The sequence below is a fragment of the Pituophis catenifer genome, unplaced genomic scaffold (genome assembly GCF_029215685.1).
Source record: "Pituophis catenifer annectens isolate HBS135680 unplaced genomic scaffold, rPitCat1.0.hap2 SCAF_7, whole genome shotgun sequence".
Lineage (NCBI taxonomy): Eukaryota > Metazoa > Chordata > Lepidosauria > Squamata > Colubridae > Pituophis > Pituophis catenifer.
The window spans coordinates 25,418,964-25,436,006 of NW_027256887.1; the positions used below are offsets into that span (position 1 = coordinate 25,418,964).

Here is a 17,043-nt window from a genome sequence, read left to right on the forward strand (position 1 = left end):
TTTTAAATGAAATCCTTTTATAATCTTGTCCCTCTCCCCCCCCCCAAAAAAAGGAAGAGAACTCACATTTTTCTAAGTGGTTTAAGAAATCCTAAACGCAAGAGCCAAAAGCTGGCCAGCATTAATAGGAAAGTGTGAACTATAATGAGATGTATCTTTATTGGTATTTAAGCAATGAAAAGCTTTTGACTTTAGTAAAACTTTGACTGGTACTTTTATTCTAGATATTCAGGAGATTATAACTGACCTACCTTTCTAGTTTTGAAAGTTGTTTTTAAATATTTCCTTATTTTTGAAGTAATTCACCAAAGAAGAGAAACAAGGTGAATACATGTTTTGTTTGTATTAGAATATATTAACCTTATATATTGCCATTCTGATACTGATAAATAATTAGCTTTTCACATGGTTTAGGTTAAAATATGATGATTGATATAATATACCAGTGACACTATACTAGCATTGATGTGCTGGTTTCGTTCATTAATTAATCTGATTATATATGGCCAGCATTAAGTTTCCTGATATTTTTCCCTTCTGCAGACCTTGCTTTCTGTTTCAAAAATATTACTTTTGTGAAATTGTTGGGAACACTGTTAGTATTGAAAATCAATATGGTGGAGTAATAAACATGGGAGGACCCAAATAAGATTCTACCTTCACCATAGAAATGCTCTGATTTACCTTGACCAATTATTCTTTTTTTGACCTGCCCATCTACTTCACAAATTAATTATTACAGGAGGAAAAAAGAATGGAGTACTGTGCATGTAGCCACCTGAACTACTGAATAAAAGCATCCAATTAGGGTCAATCATCAGAGGTTTAGTATTCAGAGCTTTCGGACTCATGCTGGAACCCATCCTCAGGCAGCTTTTGGTGGAGAGAAGTCCCCTGAGGGTGGGTTCTAGCCAGAAGACTAAACCTCGGGTCCTGGTGACCAACCCAGATTGGATCCTGCAACATTATCCTGGAACACATATTCAGGTAGTCCTCAATTGATGACCACAAATTTATGTTGCTAAGTGAGAGATTTGTTAAGTGAGCTTTGCCTCATTTTACAACTTTTCTTGCCACAGTTGTTAAAAGAATCATTGCAGTTAAATTAATAACTTGGTTGTTAAGTGAATCTGACTTTGCTTGTCAGAAGGTTGCAAAAGGTGATCTTATGACCACAGGACACTGCAAAGGTTATAAATACATGCCAGTTGGCAAGCAGCCAAATTTTGATCGCGTGACCATGGGGATGCTGTCACAGTTGTTAATGTGAAAAACGGTCATAAGTCACTTTTTCCAGGCCCGTTGTAACTTTGAATGGTTACTAAACAAACTGTTGTAAGTCAAGGATTACCTATATTTGCCTTCATTTGTTCTGAATAAAAGTTGGAATATAATTCAATTTTTTTAAAAAAATGACCAACTTAATCCTTTTCTATAATCCATTGGTTTTACAGCCCATGCCTTTTTGTGCCAATACAATGTCAGAGTTCCCCTCCCCCTCAACAGCTTTGGATAACTAATTCTTTAGCAGTTTGAAGAAAATCAGTGCTTTGAGTCAGATAACATTTTGATGCTGATTTATGACCCCAAACTGCAACTAATATTTTGTCAAAATTATGCTGCTTCTTTGAGTACTTTTTTAGTGAATATCACTCTTGTTGGAAAAAAATAACAAAATAGACATGCTACCACATTGAATGAACTACTGTAGATAAAACCATTGTAATCTAATTGGTGATTAGATCTGTGTTAGCACTACCCTTTTATTTATATTTGCACCAGTGTCTGGAAATGTAGTTATCTTTTCATCCTATTTCTTTTTTCGTTCTGTTTCAAGGTGGATGTCAAAGTTGTGGAATGCCATTATTGCTCCCCGAGTTCAAGAAGCAATTCTCTCCAGAACTTCTCTTAGAAGACCACCCACATCTGGACAAATGGCAGTCAAAAAATGTCCAAGCCAAGGGCAGCAGGCAGTAGTGAAAGCTGCACTCAGCATCTTGTTAAATAAAGCAGTTCTGCATGGATGCCCTCTTCCCAGATCAGGTAAGCTGTGGTAAATGTGTAAATCTCTGGAACATTTACTTTTGCTGTTGTGATCTTTAGTTTTCTTTGTATAAGCTTTTTTGTTAATTCCTGGGATCATGAGCTTAGAGTGAAAGTAAGGTCAGAATGAAACTAAGTGGGAAAAATACTCTTTTAAACAAAAGACTTAATACCTTGACAACCACACTGCGCTTCCTTAATACTTTGGCAACCACATTGGACCACTGTAATGTCACCTGCTTCTTTCATTTCCATCGTTACAGAAATAGAGCTGTACACTGCAGATTTTAAAGGAGGAAACTTTCCTCTCTCTATGGTATCAAACTATAAGAATTCCCCCAAGAAAAAAGGAGAAAATGTTGCTTGGAGAAAAGCAAACACAAGTCCACGTAAGAAGTCACTCCACTCATCAGCCCAGTCCTGGAGTAAGGTGGAGGGAAGTGCAGAAGGTAAAATATTGGTAGAAATTGGGAGGCAACAGGGATGATTTATTTGGACATTTGAATGAAAACCCCTTATTGACATTTTAAAAACCCAGTCAAGGTTTTTCATTTCTTTACCATTTTTATAAACTCTGCTTAAATTCATTAAGTAACTTCGGAACATAAATTTTCATATTTGTTCAGGGATAGTTGCAACCCTGTTCAAAGATAGAAAAAAGATGGGCATAAAATATGAGTTTCTGACTTACGATCTTTTCTCTCCCATAGGTATTAAATCAAATAATATATTGAAGGAAAATGGGAATAAAGTGTCTTCCTTAGAAAAAAAGTAAGTTCTGTGTTTGCATGTGATGTCTGGCCCCTTCTCAAGGAGATTTCATATTACAGTTTTCTAGCCATCAAATAAATCAATACATTGTACTTGTCACCTAGGGTATGTTTCTCCATTATTGCACGGAAATTATAGCAGTCAATATATCTTACACAATTTTAGTATGATGGCTGGATTTTGTAATTAAGACCATGTTCTCTAGGCCTTTTGCAAATATAAAAATATTTCCAATAGTGCCAAAATATTGCAAAAAAAAATTTAAAAAATCAGTGGAAAGAATATGTATATGATAACTGTGAATATCATATTTGAAAATTCTACTAAATTAAATTCTATTCTATTAGTATCCCAGAAGTGTTTGAAAATAATGTGAGGTTTTTTAGGAATAGTCCATGCCGGTAAGAATATTACAGAATTGTCTTTTCTTGTCATATAAAGTACATCTTTCTTTTCAAACAGCTTACAGGAAGAAATTATGCAGAATGGAAATTTAGAGCAGAAGTCTCTTTGATGGGTTCTAGTACTTCTTCATTGTCCATTAGGAAAAAATCTAGAAGAACTCAAATATCAATTGCAGAATAATTAGATTTAGTTTTTTCAGAGGTTTTGAGAATTAAATAGTTTTAGACATGAGGTATCCTTGGTGCTCTCTGAGCTTGCTTGGTTTCTTGCAGATGTTTCATTACCCTAACTAGCTAAACATCATCAGTGCTACCATGTTTCCCCCAAAATAAGATCCAGTCTTATATTTTTTGCCTCCAAAAGAGGCACCAGGTCTTATTTTGGGGGGATGTCTTACCCGCTTACCTTAGAACCATCGCAGCCAGACCACCCACGCCTCAACACCTGTCATGCTGCTGGGTGACTTCTGTGGCCCCTCGTGGCCAGATGCCACATGGCACATCATGCTGGTACCCGTGCTTGTGGCAAGAGGCTGCATGGCATGTCACACCGGTGCTCATGGCAGTCAGATAGCAGTACGACAGATGTCAGGATGTGGGAGGCCTGGCTGCGGTGGTCCTAAAGTAAGCGGGTGCAGGGCGCATGGGGCAGCTCCACCCCCCACCTACCTCAATTTTTACGCATGCACCTCACTCCAGCTCATAGAACCAGATGGTGAGATGGAGTAGGTGGGGTCTTAACTTGGGGTTATTTTTGGAGTAGGTCTGATTTTCTGGGAAACATGGTAGTAAGGAGTGCTGTTGGCTGTCAGTTTATATTCTAATGACACGCTTGTCTGTGTGGGTGGGGGCAGTTTTAGATATTCTTTGCTTGGGCTATTGTTGGCTCTTGGGCAGTTTCTTGATTGGAGTATTGTTTACTTGATTGTTGGTCTGAAGTTAACCTTGGAGTTAATCTATGCTGATTTGGGTGCTGATTATTGGTGGAGAGGTGCTAGAATCTTTTTCTCTTTTGCGCTGGATGATTGTCTATTTTGCAAAGTCTATAGATGTTGTTAATATCTATGTGTCTTTTGATGGCTGATTTGTCAGAATGCCAGGCTTCTGGAAATTCCCTGGCATTTTTGGACTTGGCCTGGTCTAGAATTATCACATTTTCCCAATTGAAACTATGGCTAAATCTGTCTATATGTTATGAAATTAAAGAACTTTTGTCATGTCTTCTGACTGCCCATTGGTGTTCATGTTTGCATTTGGCCAATCTTATGCCTGTTTGTCCTATGTAGTGGTTGTTGTAGTCCTTACATTGTATGTTGTAGATTACTCCTTTTTTTTGTTCTGGGGTTGTTGGGTCTTCTAGTCTGTTTAGGATGTTTTGAAGAGCTTTAGTTGGCTTGTGTGCTACACTTGATTCCATGTGGTTGTAGTAGTCTATTTGTGGTTTCTGAGATATTCTTGATGTATGGCATGTAATTCATTTTGGGGTTTGTGTTTGTTTTGCTGTTTTGGGTTGAGTGATCAGAGATTTTTTTGATAAAGTTGTGTGGATTTCCATTTTGCTGGAATGTGTTGTATAGATGCTCCATTTCCTTTTTCTGCTGTTCTGTGTTGCTGTAGTGTGTTTCGGCTCATTTGAAAAAAGTCCTTATACAGCTTGTCTTGCGGAAGGTTGGGTTGTTGCTTTGGTAGTGGAGCACCTGGTTAGTATGGTTGTTTTTTCTGTAGACTTGCATTTCTAGTTTGCTATTGTTGTCTCTGCTGATCAGGATGTCCAGGAAGGGTAGCGAGTTGTTGTTTTCTTTTTCCCTAGTAGATAGTTTTAGATATGAATAAAGTATGTGCAAACTGTTTTTTCCAAAATATTCCATTTGGATTGATAATTAGCTACTGTATATTTCATTTCTGTCTGAAATAAATCTCTATTTATGCACTATAAATATTTTTGTGAAGTCCTTGGTGATCTCTGAGTTTCGTTGTTTGCTTTCAGACATTTCATTACCTGATTAGATAACATAATCAGTGTAGTGAATGTGTGATTTGCTCTCTGGCACTCACTAGGACTGATGATATTACCTAGCTGAGTAATGAAATGTCTGCAAATGAAGAATCAAGCTAAGACAGCACCAAGGACTCCACAGTTTAACTCTGAGTTACATATATTATCTTTGGATCCTACCCTATATTTTAAAACATATTTAGAAAAAAAAATGAGTTCCTTTGAGTTGAAATACTTTCAGCCAACTAAAAATAGACTTAGATTGAATTTTTATTGAATGAATCTAATTAACTTACCCTGCTTCCATGTATATTTTCTCTATTAAACTGTAAGAGATAAACAACCTTTTCTTAATTCCATGTTATAGATTGTTATCTGATATGTTTTTCAACATAATTTTGTTTTTCTTTCCAAGGTTTCACGAAGATGATCCATTAAGTGTGTTAAATCTGGAACAGAGACTGACTATTGGTTCAGATGATGAAGTGGATTTTCTACAGGAGCTTCAGAGTATTTGTTTAAGCAAATCAGAATCTGACATCAGTAAAGTATGTATTATTCTTTTCCACAAATAGTAGTCAACTCTAAGTTTCTCTATATTCTATTTTCTTTCCTTGTATTTTCTCTAACCTCTGGAACAATTTCCAAGCTTATGTAATTTTTCTTTTGATTCTTACAGTTAGGGTATAAGCCCTATTATGCCCCATACTTCAGCCTGCCTTCCTCTTACCATCTGCTGTGGCAGTTCTTTTCAAAGTGTCACGCATACAATATGTATTAATCCAAAATGACCATTCCTTATTATGTTGCCCCATAGAAATCTGACTAGCACTGAGTATATATTTGTTCGTTTAAAAATGTTTATTCATACCTAGCTACTGTTCTTTTCTGGTACTGCCTTTTCAGTTACATTATGACTATTCTGTTTTAATTGAATTTTAGGACTATATGACCATTTTTTAATTTCACCTTCATATCTCTGAATGAAGGAGAGCTGATAAATTTTTCATTATCATCAGGATCATTAGGTCGAATTCAGCATGTCCAACAGTATACTTCTCATCTTTCATCCTCCTTTTTTCTCTTCATATATTTTGTGTATTCATAAACCTTTCCCTCTTCCATTTTAGACACATCTTTGATTTCTGTCCCTCATTTTGCTCTGATAGTTAGGCCTTTTTTGAAGAGATTATTGGATTCATTCCACCTCGACGCCAACTATAAGCAACATTTCTGTGCTACTGGACATTGCCTTTGGGGGTAAATACAAAATTGACAGCTAACTGATGTTCTACCCCTTCTTGTTCTTCCTTTTCTTGCCTTTATTTTCACCCCAAGAAAATAGTTTAAATCAAGAGCTAGTTTGGTGTAGTTTTAAGGTATCATGCTAGAAACCAGGAGATTGTGAGTTCTAGGGTCACCTTGAGCATAAAGCCAGCAATGTGACCTTGGGCCAGTACCTCCCTCTTAGCCCCAAGAAGGAGGCAATGGTAAACCACTTCTGAAATTGTACCAGGAACACTAAGGGATTTGTCCAGGCAGTTGCCAAGAGTCAACAAGATTCCAAAGCATGCGCACGCACACACACATGCACATGCACATACACACACACACACATGCACAAAGAAACACACAAACAAACCCAGACAAAATAACCCTTTTTAGATAGACTTGCAGGATCAGCGCAACGTGCAACATGTTCATACCGATGTAATATAATGTTACAAACATATAGGTATATGTGAATATGTGTTAATTATTACTTATTTGGATTTAGGGATTCTATTTCTTTCATTTATTGAATTATTGAGATGTATTTTGTGTTTCGGGGGGGGGCTGTACCAAGGGAGGCTCATTCAATTTCATTGTACACATGTTGTGCAATGACAATAAAGGTTTGATTTGATTTGATTTGATTTGATTTGATTTGATTTGATTTGATTTGATTTGTGGGAGGAAGAAGAAGAAGCAATAGCAAAACAAAATGCATCTTCGCTACCAACAATCCTGAAAACTGGATGGTAGAGTAAGGTGGAAGTACTTACTTGTGAGAAATTGCATGCCCCCAAAATGTCTTTGTATTATTTCCTCTGGAGCACCTAACTAATTACCTCTCGAAATAAATTGACTCTTCCTTCTTTTCAAGAGTGCATCTCCTCCTCAGTATTTCAGATTTCATTTTGCATTGCATAAATTAACTCATGCTCAGACAGATGTCATAATGCAGAAAGTTTCAAACATTTAAATAGTGATGACAACCAGAGATTTTATATTGGGTTAAGACTTTGTTTACAAATTGCATTTGTCATATGGGTAATGGGGAAACCCATATATGTGTGTCTCCTCTGTTTTTAGATTTCATATATATTGTATAAATTAATTCACCCCACAATGAGGAGACTTTCCAAATTTCACCAATAAAACTTTTATGAGGTCTTGGTGCTCCCTGAGCTTAGTTGTTTTCTTGCAGACATTTCATTATCAAACTAGGTAATTTCATCAGTGCTAAAAAGATTTCTTGCCAATGTCATTGATTTATTTGGCTGAAGCCAAAGTTGCAAGACAAAATCTGAATCCCAATGTTCTCACCCAATGTTTGCAAGACTTTACAAAATAAATATAGTAATTTAAAAAGGAAATATTGGCTTATGGATGTTCTTTAAACATTACATTTTAAATTGATAGATTTAACACATATTTATTAAAGACTAGGAATACATTTGGTAATTCAAAAATGTATAAATCTTTCATGCAATGGTGTATTTTAATACAGTATCTCTGTGAGTATATTGTTGGTAAGGTTTTATATTGTTAGGAATTCCAATGTAAGAATGACCCTTATCCATTTTTCACAGATAATAGATTCAGAGGATGAGTTGCTTCTGACAATCAGCACCCCTCAGAAGGATCCAGTCTTTTCAGCAAACATCAGGAATGCAAACATCACATCACAGCAGGTACATGAGAAGCTGCAGGGCATGTGATAGTGCATGTTCAGCTCTTTACATTTGAAAAAAGTATGATAGTTCTGAGCTAAACTGAGCCTATATTATGGATGAAATACAATCGTTCAATCCCAGTTAATAATCTAATAATCCTATTCAGGATTAATCACTGTTTTCAAAGGGTTTTAAATCCTATTCAGGATTAATTGCTGTTTTTAAAGGTTTTAAACAAAGTGCTATAGCTATAGCACTTTATTGCAATAATTTAATAGATTTTTGTAATTGAGGCCAAACTGTCTCCATTCCAGAATCACTTACTATCTTGTATCTGTAACAAAATTATGGAATGATAAGATGAAATTGGCCTCATATATTAGATGTTTTCTGTCAAGGAGACAAGAAAAAGCATTTAAAAAAGAACACCCTCTGAAGAAAAGAGTTGAGCAGCTCAGCATTTTGAGGAGAACGTTGGGTTTTGGCCATTGAAATACACTGGTGTCATGCAGTGAGCTTTCCAGATGGCTGCAATTGTCATGGAAACCAAGAAGACGTAAAGGAAATGACTGCCTGAAATAGAACTGAGGAGGAAGGCTGATAGAAGATGTGGAGTTGTTGAAGGGCTTCTCTGTCCTACCCAACCTCCCCCCCCCCAATTTTTCTCTGGAAAAGAGGGCAAAAGGAAGCAAGCAGAGAGTTCAGCTTAGGAACATTTGCAAAACAAAAAAACCCCAGAACATCTGAAAGGCGGAGGCCTTTATGAGATTCTGGTTTTAGGCAAGCAGGAGGATCCAGAGGAAATTGAGGAGAGAAAGGTTGCAATTAAAAAAAGCAGGCAATGTGCAGAAATGTTCATCAGTGTCTGAGCTGGTAGTTGAATTCTGGAATTTTGCATTATTGATTTGTTTAAAATTTACGTAGCTTATAAACTGCCTCAGTCACAAATACCTCTACACAGCATATACAGTACTCCCATGCAATGACAGAATGAAAAAATAGAGTAATAGACAACCTCTTGCGTCATCGTTTCAGTGATATTTATTGACCAGATTACTCAAGGCTTTCAACAATGGCAACACTTCCAATGTACTTGAAAAGTTCTTAAAAATTTAGGGAGACATTTAGAGATGGATCTGCCTTGAAATTAGTCCTTATTGAACTGGATAGCACAGACAAACTTTAGCACAGGATATATTTTACTATATTTAGTCTTATGTCATAAAGTGTTTTAGGATCATTTTTATGTCATAACATGCTTTATAAAATTTACCAAATGTAATTTCCTTGGGAGTCCTGGGTCGCAGATTTTCTATGCATTTTGCAAGTTTATCCATTTGAAGTAGTTTATTCAAAAATTGTTGCCCTGTGATGCACCATTTCACCCAGTTAAAGGTCATGAGAACATGAGTTTTAGAAGTATATAGATGTCTATTGCAAGAACCAAATGGTATCATTCTCATCTCATGGTATACAGTTCCCAAAACAACATAGATGGTTGCTTAGTGTAGTAGGGAGACTCCACCTCTTAAGTCAGTTCCTGAAGGGTTTCTGAAATAGCCAGGTCAGGAGAATTTTCTATAGCGCTGTAGGCTGGGTAGTCATGTTATCTCAGAGTTCCAAAGGAGAAGAGTGGAAAAGTAGGGATTCCCTTCCTGCCCATTAATGTGTCAGTGACTTGGAAATTGATTGCTATAGGGACAGGGGAGAGATTCCTTTTAATTCCTTCTATTACACTTTTGTATTATTTGTGAGCTGCTTAGAGCCTTTGTGGAATTAAACAGCATACATATTGGGCAGGCTAAGATTGCTGGGATAAGAAGTCCTGCTTGGGTCCTTCACCATGTAGGACTCTAAAGGTGGCAACCAGCACTTTGAATTGCATCCAGAAACTTTTAGTTCAGCTCCAGATAAAATGTGAAAAACCTGTGAGTACTGGACCAAATGTATTTTTTCAGTAGTCTTCAAGCACAGCTCCATGTAATCTGAGAGGTGACCAAGGTACCAATGACTACAAGCAGGGCCTTCTGATGCAGGGTGTCATAATTGATGGGAATTATGCAAAGGCCCCTACTAGTCATAGTGGTATCTGCTCAAATCATATCTGTGAGTTCAGAAGAAATATGCAGATCGGCTGGAGACATTTTATGGAACTTTTGACAGAATTGCCTGCTGTCATCTTTAAAAATATCTCCCACCACTGCTGCCTTAAACTGAAGAAATTAAAACTCACATACAAAGAACATTCCATTAGGACGGCCGCAATAATCCAGTCACTGCTACTTAAGAAAATATAATATTTCTGTTCATTTGGGGGGAAAGGGATGCTCCCAATGTAATATCTGAAAGATTTCTTACCCAAACAATATGAGATTAATACAGTTCCATCTTTAATTTACAGGTGTCATGATCTCATAATAATGAGATGACAACTATATAATTTTTGGATATATTTAATTAATACTGCAATAGTGCTTCTGTTACTGCGTCTACTGTAGATAAAAATTAGTAGAAATAAAATGTATCTGAATCATGTCCAAAATTGTGCTCTGATGTAAAGAAATCTCAGCAGCATTTAGCAGCTTTCAGCTTTTCTTTGTGAAGGTCATGCATTTATTAGCCGGTTTCTCTCCAAATTAGAAAGCTGCAGGCAAGCTTTGAAAGAATCCGAAATACAGAAAGCAGATGGCTGAACCTAGATATGTCTTCCATCTTGCTTCTTGAAACATATTTTTACTTGAAAGATGGCAAAAGAGGGGAAGAAGAGATATCCTTTCAAAAATATAAATAGGAATATTTCCTCATTTCCAAGCTTCAAGATATGGTGGTAAAAAGAATCAGCATTATCTAAAATCAATCAGCAGAAATCTTGTTCATTACCTAATACTTTCTATATAGAACTAAGCAAAATGTGTTGCAATTCTTTAAAGTACAGATTTAAAGAATTTATTTAGAGAGAGGGGGGGATTAATTGTTAATTTTCATTGTTAATTTCCTCACATTTTAGACAACTCCAAATTCAATATCTTTGCAAGAGCATTTGTAAAAGTCAACTCCAAATTCAAACCAAATCCTTAAATGGAAGATAAGAACATTCAGGGAAGTGGCTTCTGGTTGTGTTGGCTACAGAAAAATTATATATAATTATAATTAACTGCAGGACCAGCTTGTTTTTATTTTTATTTTTTGGTTGGTGGGCTTTTTCAAAACATTTGGATGCTCCATTAGATGATTCAACAAAGATTGTATCTGTGTGTATAGTTTTTAATCAGAGAACTTTTTTACAGTTAAAACACAAAAATATAGAAAAGGATAAGAAAGAAAAGACAATAGAAAATGAAGCAAAAGGAAAAATTATTTAAAGATGTGGTTTCCAATCTTCTTTACAGCAGTTATAGATTTGCTTGATATCACTTTCTCCCTTCAAAATTATTTAACATATTTTACTTCCCTCCATATACAGTCTTTTTAATTTATAAATCCAGAAATCACCACTTCATTTTTATCCCTTTTCAGTTAAAATTCCACAAAGGGCTTTCAGTTGTTCATAAGAGTATTTGTTTCCTTCCCAATCAAAGAAGTCACTTTAGCCATTTCTGCAATTCTACCATCTTCACAGTCTATTCCTCCATTGTGGATACTTCTCTATTTCCATCTTTGTGCATACAACAACTTCCCTGTCATTGCATATAAAACTAATCATACATAAGTCTTTTCTAATTCTAATTCATATTAAGAAAAATGTTGGTTTCCTCTGAATATCAGTTATACAGTTCTCTGAATCATCACGATATCTTTTTTTTTTTTTTTGGCTTTTTTTACAAGCCCACCATGCATGCTTTTCACATTGCCAACAATTAAACAATTAAAAATACTTTTATACATCTTAGGCCAGTGTTTCTCAACCTTAGCCCCTTTAAGATTTGTGGACGTCAACTCCCAGAATTCCCCAGCCAACCATGGGAGTTAAAGTCTACCCACCTTAAAACGGCCAAGGTTGAGAAACACTGTCTTAGATAATTCTTTTCATGAAACATATACCAACACTACATTATTTTATAAATGTTCTTTCTAGAGTTATAAGACAATGTTATAAGACATTTCTGATGCTTTGAACTATGGAAGATGTATGCATGTGATGCTCTAAAACATTATTCTATTTGCAGGATGAGAATCCTGGGGTCTGTCCTCTCAACAGCAGCAGCCAGTCTGTGGAATGCAGCAACCATAAATCCAAAAAGGAGTCTTTCAAGAGCGGCAGCAGCATTTCAAGAGTGAAATCTTTTCTTCCTGTGCCCAGAAATAAAGTCAGCCAGTTTTCTCAGAACATTAAACGCAGCAGCAGCAGCAGCAATACAAGGCAAACAGAGGCAATCTGTGACTAGAAAGAAGCAATTTGGAACACGCACACAAAAAAAGCAAATAAAGATTCATTTCCTTTTCTGTCTTTCCTAATGAGTTATCTTGGAAAACAAAATTCATCTATAGGTGTAAATAATTTTTAACATGATTTTATCAGTTCTAATGCACCCATAGGACCACAGTTTTACTTTTATGCGAACAAGCTGTTTATAATGAAAATATTATCCTGTATTATACTGATTGATCTTTAGAAGTAAATGGTGATAGCTTCATAAATGCTTTTTTTTTAATCTGAAAATGCTTTTCTGCTTAGTTATAATTAAGAGATCACCACAGAAAGTGTGTGTGTGGGTATGGGTGTGTATAATAAAAATTTAAATAAATATATTGGGATCTGATCCAGAGATATCTGTATATAAAAAAAGGAGTACTCTATGGAATGCTTCAGTGAAAATGGGGTTTTTCCACTGAATACAGATGCAGATAACTGGTTTGAAACAAAAGGCTGTCTATCAATATTCCATTGTTAGTGTAGCCAGGTGTAAATGTGCATCATTTTACATATTCCGAGATTAATATGCAGGTCCATATTGCTAGTCTGTATTGGATTTCCATGTAGTAGGGTCTGGTGTAGATTTCTCTGCATGGAAAGCTAAGCAGTTCGGTCTGCTATTTCTCCCCCTCCCCTCCTATAGAATGAGAATCTGCAACATGTTTCTCATGAATAAAGTCTATTCTGTGTAACATCCCAATTACCTACCGAACAGGATCACTTTATTAGGACAATAACGTTTTATCTAGTTATATACTGAATTTCAGTGTTAGATTTCATACTTTGGGTTGCACAATTTTGTACAGAAGTGGCTTAAAGTTAATATATATGTCAAAGCAAAAAACAAAACAAAACCAGATTCACTTTCTGAAAAGTGAATGGCATGTGGCAATAATGGGAAGAACTTGGACTACAGTCCAGTTATTTTCAGTGAGAAACCACATTAAATATTCCAGTTACCTGTATTATTGGGTAGTTTCATTTATGTTTGTTGTTTGGATTCTGTGTCCTTTTTCTTTAAAAGCAAAAATTCTACAGCCATCCTTAAGAGTAAAGTCTGATTATTGATCTGATAATTGGGGTGGGGTGGGGTGGGGTGGGGAAGAGCTAGAGAGAAATCTCCCTTAAACTCACCTCTAATTATATCATTCCCTATAATTATTATAGAAAGTTCCTCCTATTTTCCCAGTATTGACTTGCCAGGAATTTATGCTATTTTACCCAGAAAATTTTCTTCCTTGTTAGCAATACAGCTACACACAATCAATAATCAAGAAAGAAAGAAACTGCAATAACTTAAGAAAGGAAAAGTTTACCTCTTTCTTACATGGTGTCTGAAATGACATTTTACCCTGGGGAAAACTATACTGCATTCTTTTCCCAGAGTGTAGCTTTTCAGTATTCATGATGGACCCTCCTGTTCCTTCTGCCTGGGATATCTTTATGAGATACAAATGCCTTAAGAAAAAGGTTCTCGGTTACCTGAAAAATTGCTAGGTACTGACTGACAACATTCTAAAGCTATTCAGCCCAATATCTTTACAAGAGCATTTGTAAAAGTCAAGCAGTTAAATTAAATAATCTGGAATTTCACCTCTCATGCCAATAAAACCTTTTGTACTACTGTTTCTGCAATACCTTTGTTTCTGTGTTATGTGTGTTTGGGCAGTCAGTTTTTTTCCCGGTCTCCGTGTGCTAAAGCTGAAATTTGACACTCACTTTAATTTTTGAATGCTTACTGCTTTCTTATTTTAAAGCAGAATGAGCAACTTTATACCCCACAGGCTGCAGGAGAAGGTTAATTAGGGCTGAAAGCTGGAGAGTGAGGCTTGGGCTAATTTGGAAGTATGCTCAAGATAAAACCAGTCTTGACTTCCAATAAACATTGAGTTTTTCTCCTTCCACAAATACAGCCTCATGCACACTTGGTAGTCAAATGCATTCCTGGAGACAATTGGCACATGGAGACAAAGGAGGATATTCTATAATCCTTACATTAAGAAGATAGAAATATAGCAGTACTGCTACAATACTGAATGAATGAAATTGTTCTCCCCCTAGTGCTGATCCATTGCTTTGGATAAAATTCTTAAACAATTTTGTCAACAACATGGACTAGATTCTGAAGTCCACATGTGCTTGAAGTGTCCCATAGGTCCCATATTTTTCTGCTATACTTTTATACACCTTGGTGTTCCAGAGTTATGCATTTAAGATAAAATCTACTAAACAAACGTTTGTTTCCAAAAGCATTTACTATTAAATCAATATGATTTGGTTAGGTGGGTTGAAAGTTGCTTTTGAGTAGTTTATACAATTTATGAATTTTGAAGAATTAAGACATTTAATAAGTTCCTTAAGCAAAAATAATAAGCATGAAAGTGTCTATGGAGATTCTCAGTCATCCAAGTCATGGTCAAAGAATACAAATGACCAGCTGTCTGCAAGGAGTATAAATCCTTCCATTCCCCACCATCCAGTCAGAGCTGAAGAAGCTTCTTGGATGAGAAGTGAAATGTCTTCAAAGAAAAACTAGAAAGTCCAGTTATCTCTCAAAAAAGCACCTTTGTGACAATAAGTAGTAGATAGCAGACAAAATGAAAAATTAGTTAAACCTGACATATTAATGACATGGAAATGGCTGGTGCCATACAGCCAAGATTTTAATAGCTTAGTTATTAGTCTTAATGCATCCACTTTTCATTTAAATTCCTGTGGAAAAAGAAGAGCACCTTTCCCTGTTTACCAGTCTGAAATTCAATCTAGTCATTTTCTTGAGTAAGTTCATTGTATCAGTGATTGAAACTAACAAGTCATTTTTTGGTAACTTTTGTTACTCTGCACTATTACTGATTTAGGGTGACTTAGCCATTAAATTACTGTTACCTGTCAACAGCCCCTTTTAAAGACAGTTTAAAAGTATTCAGGCTGTCACAATTCCAACATCATGTGCTTCTACTAACATCTAGAAAGCTATGTAAATGCAGAAACACAGATTCAATGTTGTCAGAAAGATGTCAGAAGTCTGAACCAAATAGCAGGTAATAGTAAGGATGCTGCCATGAATATCTGAAAATAAATTGGCCTATTGCAGTCATCACTGGAAGATAAGGAACCTGAAACTCTTCAGGTAATTTAACATTTTCCACAACCCATGAAATTGGTCTTTGCATCTGGTAGTGATGGGAATGGTACAAACATTTGGAAGGCGTCAGTTGTTTATCTCCCTGAATATAGTCTTGATATGGTCCTAGGCTCAGTGTTTTTAAAATTAGCTTGCCTCTCTGCAAACTCTGTCAGAATGTGAAGCTCAAATGTTTGAATGCCCACTGTGTTCACAAAATAAATCATTGGTGTGAACAGGATCAGCACGTTATATATCTGGTCCCAAATTGACTGTTGTTCAGAAATCTCTACATTCTTGCAGTTCAAATACCTGAGAATACAAGAGACTAGTTGACTAATGTTTTTCTCAGTTTGATATCAAGTGATGTATTTGATTTTTAAAAGATGCCATGCAATTTTTTCCCCAAATACGTAGAAATGAGCATCACTAATTGAAGGGGTTTGGAGTGTTTCCAGAGTTGGCTTACATTATGCTGCCTTAGTCATGGAAACGTACATGAGGTCCACCATATTCCTCCTGCATCCTTCTTGCAAAAACAGTAGAGCTGTAGAAAGCTTTGTGATCAGTGGTAAGCATCCATCATAAAGCAGCTTCTTCTTGGATAGGTATGGGTTAGGATTGCTGTTCTAATTTAATTATATCCCTTTCATTTCTGTTACATTTTGCTGTCTTAAAATTTGTAATGTTTTTTTCACCCTTGAAAGAAAAAGACATTTCCCATGTCTCATTGTGCATTTGGGATTATTTTTCACTGAGCAAAATTCAACATTGTGCATTTGTTTTACTGCTGACATTGATGGTGTTGCTGAAAATAACTATCATAGTTTAGGTTTGCTTTCTGTCTTTTCCTCCATTTCCCAATTTTTACATATATTTCTATCACACACACATCACAAGAATAACTATTTATTGCAGGAGTGTCTGCAGAATATGGTTATAAAAGTGAAAAAGGCTGCCATAAAGGTATAATTGAAGCTTTGCCTAATTTTTCTGTGTGCTGTACATAAATACAGGTGGAGCTTCAGCTGCAATGTTGACTGCCATCTTGACTTTTATTTATACCCTGCAAACCCCTCCACACATATAGTATGCTTCAGAGCAATTCAGCTATAGAAAATCTCTTACCATTTGCTTACATTGTCTTTATAGCAACCTGTTTCAAAAACCTTTCTCTCTTTGCTCCACCTCAATCTCAATGGGTGAGATCATCCGTGGTTTTGGGGTGAAGTGCCATCTGTACGCTGATGACATTCAGCTGTACATCTCCACCCCGGACCACCTCAATGATGCCCTTGATGTGATGTCCCGGTGCCTGGAGGCCGTGCGGATCTGGATGGGGAGAAACAGGC

At 36.1% G+C, this 17,043-nt stretch overlaps 1 protein-coding gene across 2 annotated transcripts in view; it reads left to right on the forward strand.

The window, feature by feature from the left end:
• The window catches only part of LOC139319242 (cortactin-binding protein 2-like), a 50,660-nt gene extending 37,957 nt beyond the window's left edge, over positions 1-12,703 (forward strand). The window contains exons 14-19 of one of the 2 annotated variants that reach the window (XM_070947011.1): positions 1,838-2,043; positions 2,307-2,492; positions 2,754-2,814; positions 5,630-5,762; positions 8,070-8,171; positions 12,320-12,703. In XM_070947011.1, the coding sequence (XP_070803112.1) occupies positions 1,838-2,043; positions 2,307-2,492; positions 2,754-2,814; positions 5,630-5,762; positions 8,070-8,171; positions 12,320-12,538 (907 nt within the window). In that variant the 3' untranslated portion in view covers positions 12,539-12,703. Of the gene's footprint in view, positions 1-1,837; positions 2,044-2,306; positions 2,493-2,753; positions 2,815-5,629; positions 5,763-6,387; positions 6,460-8,069; positions 8,172-12,319 lie in introns of those variants that run through there. The other variant, XM_070947012.1, reaches the window with a different exon arrangement.
• The last annotated feature ends 4,340 nt before the right edge of the window (positions 12,704-17,043 follow it).